This window comes from Corvus cornix, chromosome 1A (genome assembly GCF_000738735.6).
Source record: "Corvus cornix cornix isolate S_Up_H32 chromosome 1A, ASM73873v5, whole genome shotgun sequence".
In the NCBI taxonomy this organism is placed as follows: domain Eukaryota; kingdom Metazoa; phylum Chordata; class Aves; order Passeriformes; family Corvidae; genus Corvus; species Corvus cornix.
The window spans coordinates 52718505-52728986 of NC_047057.1; the positions used below are offsets into that span (position 1 = coordinate 52718505).

At 43.6% G+C, this 10482-nt stretch overlaps 1 protein-coding gene across 2 annotated transcripts in view; it reads left to right on the forward strand.

Moving 5' to 3' along the window:
- The window catches only part of SYN3 (synapsin III), a 189067-nt gene that overhangs the window by 172990 nt on the left and 5595 nt on the right, over positions 1–10482 (forward strand). For both annotated transcript variants that reach the window (XM_010410495.4, XM_010410494.4), the window contains 3 exons: positions 3543–3677; positions 8611–8695; positions 10167–10464. In XM_010410495.4, coding sequence (XP_010408797.1) covers positions 3543–3677; positions 8611–8695; positions 10167–10464 — 518 coding nt within the window. The remainder of the gene's footprint in view (positions 1–3542; positions 3678–8610; positions 8696–10166; positions 10465–10482) is intronic.

Consider the following 10482-nt stretch of genomic DNA (forward strand, 5'->3'; position numbering starts at 1 on the left):
TTCAGGCAAGATTCACAGAGGTAGTGATGGGCAGTTCTATGAACTGAGATTTATCACAGTGGTTTGTGGCAAACAAAATCAGATTAAGACAGATGGGTTATCAACAGCACCAGAGTAATCTTGCACACATGGTATTTGCTCTTACTTGAACTTCACCTTCTTTTCTTTTCCCATGGCAAACAGCAGGATCTGTTACGTTTCTGCCTTCAAAGCATTAGCACACTTACGTACTACTTTCATGGCTCGTGTTGAAACAGATTGTGAATTTAACAGTAAATGCTGATAATTGTTTTTTCCTCTGCTTTAAAGAACTTTGTCACTTTGAGGAAATATTCAACATAAGTAGTCAGCACTCAATCAGAATTCCTCAAAATAATGCAAGTTCTCCACTGGTGTCAGCAGCCAGATTCTCAAAAGAGCTCAGCAACATGTAGGGTTTAATAATCTCCCCTCTCCCTCTTTATGGTCCATGTGATTTATTCTTCCTCCTGGAAGCATAAGATAAACCCTGACTGCCATACAGCTAAGCTGTGTTACTAGACATGCTCCTTGCTGCCCTGCAAGGAGCCCTGCTCATCCCTTCAGCACTGCCTACCATTCGTTTTGATATGTCCAGTCGCTGGTTTCCTTCCTTCCTTCCTTCCTTCCTTCTTTCCTTAGAAATCACCTAAACACTCCACTCTTGCACATCAGAGTGTGAAAAAACAAACCCAGGCTTCATCATCAGAAAGGCACAGAGGGACAACCAGGGTGGTCTTTTCCTGAGTCTCTTCTCTGCCTGGGCACTTTTCCTTCACCCCTCACACACCTTATCAGGCAACAGCAGCTGCACAAGGAGCAGCCACTGACCTTGGGCAGCTATAAAGGCTGGGTCCATATGTGCTGACATCTTCTTGCCTTGCCCAGATGTTCTGTGATCACCCAGGAAGGCATGAGTGCAATCTGTCTGTAATTCACATATTCCTCTCAGCCAGCTGATTTATTCAGAATTAGCATTTGTATCTGCCCAATTCCAGACCAATTCACCCTTCCTGGAGGACAGGCATGCTGACATCTCATGATCTTTTCAGTGCAGTGGCAACCAGCTGTGTCATTTTACCCACAGAAATCACTGCCATTTTCAAAGGCTTTCTCTTGTGCATGTGATTGTTCACTCCTGTATTTTCTCTCTCCCACATCTCACATCCCCCTGGCAGACACTGCATATCAGGACAGCATATAGCCTCATCCTTGGTGCACCTTCACTGATTCAGGTGGAACTGCTCCAGGGTTCACTCCCTCTGGGGCCTTTGGTTTATAAAGCACCATCTTCCTCTTCAGCCACTGCAACCACAGAAATAGGAAAAAGCAGTCCTTGAGTTGGGGAAATCAGTTCTGGGGTTCTCAGCACAGGAAAAAAATGGACCTGTTGGAGCAGATTCAGGGGAGGGTCATGAAGATGGTTAGAGTGCTGGAGGTTGTTCAGCCTGGAGAAGAGAAGGATCTGGGGAGATCTTATAGCACCTTCCAGTGTGTAAAAAGGGCCCATAAGAAAGACAGGGACAAACCTTTTAGCAGGGCCTGTTGCAACAGGAAAAATGATTATGATTTTAAACTAAAAGAGGGTACATTCAGATTATATATAAGGAAGAAATTTTTTACAGTGCAGATAGAGGTGGATGCCCCATCTGTGAAGACATTCAAGGTCAGGCTGGATAGGGCTCAGAGGAACCTGATCTAATTGAAGATGTCTCTGCTCATTGTTGCTCATAGCAGGAGTACTGGACTGGATGGCCTTTAAAAGCGAGGTTCGGGCTGTTTTGACCAGAGCCGTGTCTCGGTGACTCCCAGGAGGGCGGGAGCCGGGAGCGCGGCTCGCCTGGCTCTCGGCAGGGGAACGGCATCATCTAGTGGTCACACGGCATCATCTAGTGGTCACACGGCATCATCTAGTGGTCACACGGGCCCCTCGCACCGTGCCGTGCAGGGACACGGAGACCTCTTCTCTCTCGGGATCTGTAATGGCCACATTTCCTTTTAAGACAGGAGTGGAGAGGAGGGAAACCTGTGCAGAAACCTGCTGGAGGGTCCCCAGGAGCCCCTGGCTAGTGAGACCCAGATGGGAATTGGCCATTCCCTGACACTGTTAGGAAGCATCACATTCCTCACGTCATCTCCCAACAGAAGAACAGCTAAATGGATAGTGGAAGGAAAAGCCGCGTTGTGTATTTTGCCAAACACTGACATACAATTTTCTAACCTTCGCCTTTTGCCCCCTGGGCCAAGTAGGCCATGGATATAAACATCAACCCACTCTCCAATGGTACCTTAGTTTAAACTTTCTAGGTAGCTTTTCTAGTGTTCAGAAAAGACACCTATAGAAATCAAACAAAACCATAATTCTGCAAGAAAAGAGCAGAATACAAACTCGGTGAACTCACCTCACTGATTTCCTCTACTTTAAATCTAAAAAAAGAGGGTGCAAAATTTTCCATTTCCCTCCAAGAGTGTTCTCTTGCAGCCTTGCCAGGGTGGAGTGCACTTCCGATTGTTATCTGAGTGTGAGTCAGTGCCTTTCTTGAGCAATTCAACCTTCAACTCTGCATTTCCAGGGATTTTAATGTTTGTTTTAAAAATAAAAGCAAAATAAAATAAACTCTTCCAACCCTGTTATTTTGGTACTATTATATTTACTCCAGCTGAATCTTAACTTCATCAGAGTACAGTTCTTCCTGTGGGATTTAGTTAATGTTTGCAAAGCACTTGATTTATGATGAACTGTTGAAAATTGTGTTTGGGGCTGCTATACAGCTGAGGGTCTGCTGTGCTTCCAGTATTATTGTTGTGAGGCCATTTCTTACCTCAAAGACCCTTCGACAGTTTTCCTTCCCCCATCCCCACGGTCTCACTTCCCAGTTTTCCCCAGCAGAGTTGTAGAACTTGCTTGGGAAGCAGTTGTATCACAGCATTATCAAGAAGACAAGCAGAGAATAAGTTTATTTTCCTGCACTTGGTGCTGGTTTGGTGACATCCTATTCATTACACATCTGTGGTGTTTATTTTCGCTCTCAGGGTGCAGTGCTTTGTGTTCATTAATCCCAAATGTCTCCTGGTTTCCTCCAGCTCTCATTGCTCTCATCTCCTCAGGATTCAGTACATGTTGTTTCTCTTCTCCTGGGGCCCTTTCAATTGCAATGTCACCCCGAAATACTGTGGGACAATGCCAGAGAGTCCTTATCCATCAGAGGCATCTCCTCAGGACATGTGAAGGAGAAAGTTTGTATTTAGTTGATTTAGAAACCTCCAGCCACCATAAGCCTTGGCTTGGCTCCCAAGCTGTGAAGGGAAGGAAGATGGAGAGTTGGGGGAAGTACGTGCTCTTTCCAAAAAATCCTAAGCGAAATCCCAAGCCTGGAAAAGTCAAGCATTTTTCAGCATGAGGAGAGTGGTGACTCCAGATGTTGGCAAGGATGTGGAGACACAAAACAGGTTAATGTAAGAGGTGAGTTGAAACAGGCAGCAGGAAGCCACCTTACTAACTGTTGTTTTTTCTCCTGTGGCAGGTGATGGACAGCTCGATGCCCCTGATTGGGGAGCACATAGAAGAGGACAGACAGCTTATAGCTGATCTGGTTGTTTCCAAAATGACTCAGCTTGTCATGTCTGCTGGATCTACACCGTCACCGCTGAGGCCTTGGGTATGAGTGAATAGAGACCTTGTGACCAAGTTATTTCCCTGAACTTCTTTCTTTCACTCTCCTCGCTGAGTCTGTCACGCAGTCAGACATCCCAGAGAGTTGAACAGCCCCATATGGGAGTGTGGACAGACAGACTGATTCCTGCTCTTCCAAAGGAGACTCTCACAGACTCCTTGAAGTGGGCACCCCTAAGGAACCCATCTCTTTCCCTTACTCTCCTTCCAGATAAATGTGACATCATACCAGTAGCATGTCCATGCATCTAGACATTCTGATTTTCTAAATTCACATTGAAGACAGGCATTTTTAGAGGTTCTTCTAATGCCCAACTTCATTTCTGTCTAACAACATCCCTCAGGATAGGTTTCATTCCAGTTTTTACCTCTCTGTTCTCCTTTTGAGAACAGAAAGTGGGAATCTCCAGCAAGACTTGTTCCATTCCTTACGGCCATTTTTTCTTCAGAGATGTCCTTTGCCGCCTTCATCAGGGGGAGGCTTTACTAAGGCTGAACTCATGTATTTTGGATTTAAACTGACTCCTTAGTTCTTCTTGTGTACATCCATTTTGAGTATCAAATGCATCTAATCGTACTGCCACATTTCCCAGGGGCAGTTCTGTGTAAATTAAACACCCCAGAACAAAACCTGAGTATCCAGGTGTACTTGCTACACCTCTTTCAGTATCTAACAGGGAGCCAAGTGTGAAGATTTGAGGACAACAAATCTGTACAACAGAAGATACAAGAGAGTAAAAAGGTTGAGGAACAAAACTGATTGCAACACACTGGTACAATTTTCATTTCCACTTGAGACAAAAAAATGGGAGAAGGCACTTTATGGTGCTCTGCCTTTGTCATATGACAATCCACTCCTGCTAAACCAGGTCCCAGCATGAAGGGTATTCGGAGAAGTGTATTTGGGTACTCCAAGTTTTAGCTAGAGTTAAGGAGTAAAACTTTTAATAGACACTGAAAATGCTTTGAGGCAGGGAAAGTGATACAGAAGAGATAGCATTTACAAAGTGGAATCAAGAACTACCATCTAAAATAGCCAAGATATATTGCATGAACTAAGAGCAAAGGGCAAGCCAGCAGAAACTGAGAACATGAATAGATGTGTCTGTTTTCCATGTCTGCAATACACTGGTACAGGATTGGATTGGATTACAGCTGACCTAAATTAGGGCCAAAGCAAGAATAAAACAAATCTTGAAGGGATACTATGTCAAATAGAAGAGTCAAATAAGAAAAAGATTCTGCATTGGGAATACAACCTAGAAATACCTGTATATATAATCAAGAAAACTAAACCCACAAACACGTTAACTAGAGTTTTACTATACAGAGAGAGAGAGCTTGGTTCCACAAACATAAAAAAAATTGCACATGCTACATTACTAACATAATGTTATAATAGTTAGAAGTGTCCAGAGAGAAATAATTAAATATGAGGCTGGTGAGATGCAGAACTAGAGCTATAGGAGAAGACTTCCACAGAAGGAATACAAAGAGCAATTCTGAATACAAAGACGGCAGTACTGAAAACATAGAAATATAAATCCTTGGATATCCTATGGGTATGAATAGAACACCTGTATGTATTATTGGACCTCTCTATACTAGTCTCTGGGCCGAGAAAAACTGAGAAATTATGAAACTGAGTGCACAGAATTGACAGAGATGGAAAAGTAACAAGTCACAACAATGTGAGACTTCAGCTATCAAGAAGCAAGTCAAATACCACAGTGGGACAGCAATTCAGAGGGAGGTAAAAACATCTTGACTTTGCCTTAAGAAACATCCAGGTACAAATTCAGAAAGTGAGTGTGTACCATTAGATGTCCAAGGGACAAATGTGATATCAAAAAGTAAGGGTATGACACAAGCAGTGAGAAAATTAATCAACTCCCTAGCAGTAAAACTGTATAGATGTTATCTGAGAGACCACTGTTTTCCAGAATGCATATATACATTTCTGATCTGCTCCTGAACCAAGAATGTGAGAAATAAACTTCTGGAGTTAAATTACAGAAAGGACATTCAAGACAAACAGGGTGAAAAAAAAACCTTTCAAATTTGGAAATCTGACATTTAAGAAGACCTTTATGTAGCATCATACGAATAATAAAATGAAATGTAAAAAGGACAGAAATTAATTTTGAGGAGCAGATAGAGGAAAGAATGAAGCAAGTTCTTTGAGTTCATCAGAAAATGGAACTAGCTACCAAACAATTGGTGGGCTCTATGGATCATCCAGAATTAAGGGAGGAAAAGAAGACAACAGGGACAGTGTTTTGACTCTACAAAATGTAATTGCTGAAAGTGGGGAACTGCTTTACCTTGTAACACTTCTCCCTGATCAGAATGACACAGAAAAGAACAAAAACAGTCATTAAGTCAGCGATGACTGATATTTTAAAAAAATTATTAAGCTCCCAACTCCAGATGGCTACATCCAATGAACTGATTTTGGGAAGTGACTAAGCTGTCAAAAAAAACTGTGCAAAATCATTAGAAATAGTCACTGCTCCAGAGGATTGGTGTACAACAAATACAAAATATGTGGTTTGAAAGCTGTAAGAGTAATGTAGAAAAATTTAGCCGAGTAAGTCATAGACTTTATGAATTATCTCAAATGATAATTTAAAGAAGAGTACAGAAGATTAAATAAATCATCAGAAACCACAGCTAAGAGCATTTACCACATTATTTTTTTGCAAGGAAAGAAAAATGCCCCAATAATTTCCTTTCGATTCTTTTCCTTTCATTTCTTTGGAAATTCTTTCATGAAGTGGTAGGTAACAGGCAATCAGTCAAAATGACGTAGCTAGTCAAAAAGCCTTAGGCAAGGTAACAGACAAGCTATGAAAGAAAGCATGGAGGGGCTAAAGGGTAAAGCTTTATTGTGTAGCAGAAGCTTACCTCAGATAAAGACATAGATATGAGATTTTAATTCTTGCACACAGTTAGCAGAGGCTTCAAGGCTACTGAGCCTGGCTGTGTTGATAAATGGGTTGGTTGAGCCCAGGACAGGATGTTAATGACAAATTTGCTTTCATGTCTTCAACGTGAAACCCAGTTTCGTGGTTACACTGAGGTTCTTCCCTCGCTTCTCTGACCCACCACCAGACTTTCCCTTCACTGTGTCTCTTCCAAAGGCAGAAGACCTTGGGCTGGTCCTCACCCCTTCATCTCTCAGCCTCAAAACTCTGTTTTGCCTTTATCTCTGAGATGCCTTGGTTGACTGTAAGGAAAGTCTGTGGAGGTGAATATGAGATCCAATTCCCTTTCTTTGGCTGGTCTAGTCAGGATGTCTCACAGCATTCAGACAATGTATTTCCATCAACACCAAGGCAAGGTTTAGTTCCCAAGCTATGTAGGGCTAGAAGCCATGAATGGAAAATTCCCAGATTTTCCTTCCTGTCCATTTGCAAGTCCCAGACAAATTGTGCAAAAAACGGACAGGCAACTTCATCACATCTTTGTTAGTCAGTTGAAACTAATTTCAACGTTTACAACTATGAAACATTTCTTCCCACTTCCAGAATCACTTAGCTCATTCTCCTGACCTTTCAGGAGCCTTGAAGACCCTTTTATCATGATGTTCTCCATGTAAATAATCCAGCATGTACCAGCCTATCTGTCTTCAGCTTCCCCTGTTTTCGTAAACAATTTTGCAATAGGTTTACTCAGGCTTTTGTTAATTTTGGACCAGCCCTTTGCGCAGCAGTTCTGTGTTGCTTAATCTGTTTATTAAAATATCTGTCAAAAAGACTAAACAGCAAGAGAGAAGAAAGAGCAGATGGCACCAAATTATTTGCATTAGTCAGGACCAGGGATGGCAGTGAAGAACATCTGACAGAGCTATGTATGTTCAGTCACCACAACAGCAAATGAGACTCTATATGGAAGACTGAAGGATAAGCTAAGCTGGGGGTAGAGAGACAGCATAAACAATGTGCAGAACTTTCAAGTGGCACCAGCCATTCCCTTGAGAAATACTTTGTCACATACAGGCTAATGAAAACCATTGCTCAGCCTATGGTTGTGTTGACAAGGGAAAAGCAGGAAATTAGGATGCAGGAAAAATGAACTGGCAATGTATACAGAGAACCCAGATATTGCTTCATCTGGAAAAATGTAAGCAGACCCATCTCTGGCATCTGCAGGAGGAATTACAAAGCTGGGAAAGAGAAGTTGGTGATGAAAACAATTAGGGGCTTGGAAATATTCCCATGCAGGGACTGGAGGGATTCTAAAGTCTATTGGCTTTACAAAGGAGGTGAATGAGAGAGAGGGCAATGAAGGTTTACAAAATAATGAATGGCCTAGCATGGGCAGGTTGTGAGAACTAATCTCAAAACTCAGAACAAAGCAATGGAGACAAGAAATGGGAAAGACAGTGAGGCTGAAAGCTGAGCAAGACTCAAAGGGTCTGGATGTAAATATCTAAATAAAATATCTGGAACTGTTGCAAAGATTTTGTGGAGCAGATAATAAGCTTCATGTTTCAGGACTGAAGCTGGCCCTTGCTTATTAGCAATCAAGAGGAGACCCCTTAGGGTACAGAGATGATTACTCCATAGACATTTCCATGGTTCATCCCTCCTTTCTTTGGAACATCTGGTGCTGGCAACTGTCCAAAATGGGAGATGGGACTAAGAGAACCCCTCAGGCCAGATACATTTGGTAATTCCTGACTGCCTAAAAAACATTCTAAACTGTAACTTCATTGTTATTCCCTGTGAGCAAACAACTTCTATGCTCTTTATTACTCACCTCTCCATTACGGTCCCATGAGATTTTACCAGCCAGATGCTGCATGTGTGTGAGTGTGTATTTAAGGAACACTTCATGACTCTACAGTTCCTGTATTACCTCAGGGCTTCTCTTTGGGGACTCTCTATTAACTGGATTGGCTTTTTTTCCTCCAGCCTCCACAAGTTCAGCCTGTGTCAATGAAATCTCAGACTGGACCTCCGCTTGGACAACTGTCACAACCACGGCCTCCTCCACAAGGTACAGTTCTCTGAGTCCCATGACAGTGATAACTCTGAGTCTTATCAGTTTGCCTTCCAAATAAAAGGAATCAGGATAAAGGTTTTGCTCATTTTCCAATTCACTGACAAGCAGGCAGCAAATTCAGTGTACTATTAAAGCAGATACTGTCATATCCCACAGCAGCTCAGAAAGTGGGATGATAATTTGATATAGATCCAGTTGATACCCCTGGTACAACTTGGCCCAGCCAAACAAGGCCACTTGAACTGGCACTGGAGCAGGATTCTGGGCTCAGAGTATATTGTGTTTGCACAAAGCTGTGGTGGCTGCAAGTGTTAAGAAGTGATGGGAAGATGCTAGTGTTGTCAGGCTCGGAACAGACACCAGTGTTGCAATGCCAGGATCCTTGATCCATCTGTCCAGGAGTTCCCATGTCAGCAAGAGCACATACCCAGCTCCCCCTGACAGCAGAAGCAGGTTTGACTTACATGGCTTGGTCAGAACAACAGGTTTGGCTTATTGTCCTGATGTACACTGAAGCATAGGGCTACCCCGTGGGTGGGTAGCCAGGTCACACCAAACATTGAATTCACATAACTGATTAGACCCTCATTTTTGCCACCTTCCCTTCCTTTCTCCATTTCAACCTTCTACCAAATTAACACCCTCCTCTAATTATCTTTTTCTCATTGGTCACAGTTTTGCTGCATCCAAAATTAGCATTTCTGATACCAAACACATGTATGTAATCTTGGCATTCCATACTATCGATATGAGCTGTTGGCCTTGCAGGGTAGTACTCCCCATCTGTCTCCAGTACTCCCGTTCAATTCTCAGTAAAGCTTTTTCTCACATAACTCCCCGGACCACCTGTGAAATCCAGACAGCCCTCACAACACTACCTGCAACTTTTGTCAGGTTCTCACAGTATTATCTGTCATGTCCAGCAATTTCTCATGTCACATCCAATTGTTTTCCACATCCTCTTCAGTTCTGAGAGTCTGCTACCAAAGCAGCTGAAGTCACCTGGTGATGGTTCTGGAACAGAGGTATGTGATAGGATGGAGTGCCTCACATCAAACTGCTGGGCCCGTGAAGGGACCACTGGGGTCCCTTACTAAACCAGCAGGGTCAGCTTACATTTCCCACAGAGCTGGTTCTCCAGTGACTCTTCCTTCCCCAAGCAGGAAGCGCTCACCAAGGATAAGAAATACCAGATACATGAAGGGTAAGGCAGGTTGAAGTGATTCCCTTTGGGGAGAGTGGAGGGACTTCTTCAGTGCTGAAGAAGGTAGAGAAATGGACAGCTCTAGAGAAGAGGGCATGACACCAATTTTAGGCCTGTAAAAGAGGGTTTGCCTTATTCTTCTCCATGAAGTTACTCTGAAGAGTCTCTCCTCTTAGCAAAACCTGTCCTTCTGTAGAGATGTTCTGTGCTTGTTGCCCACCACATGCACTTCCTCACATTTATCTCACATGTCCCTTTCAGGCGGACCACGCCAGCCACAAGCATCTCAGCCTCCACGAACAAACGCGCCCCCGCAGCAGCGGCTCTCTCCTCAAGGACAGCAGCCCCAGAGTCCCCAGTCCACTTCCCCTCAGCAGCAAAGGTCACCTGGATCTCCACAGCAAGTCCGATCAGCAGCTGGGTCCTCTCCAGTCCAGGCCTCCAAGGCAGGCGCGTTCCCTCCACAGCAGCCCAGGCCTCCTGCCCAAGGCCGGGCTCCCAGCCAGCCGAGCCCCACGGAAATGTCCAAGCAGCAAACCACCCCACACCCACACCTGAAGTAAGTGCTCTGACAAAC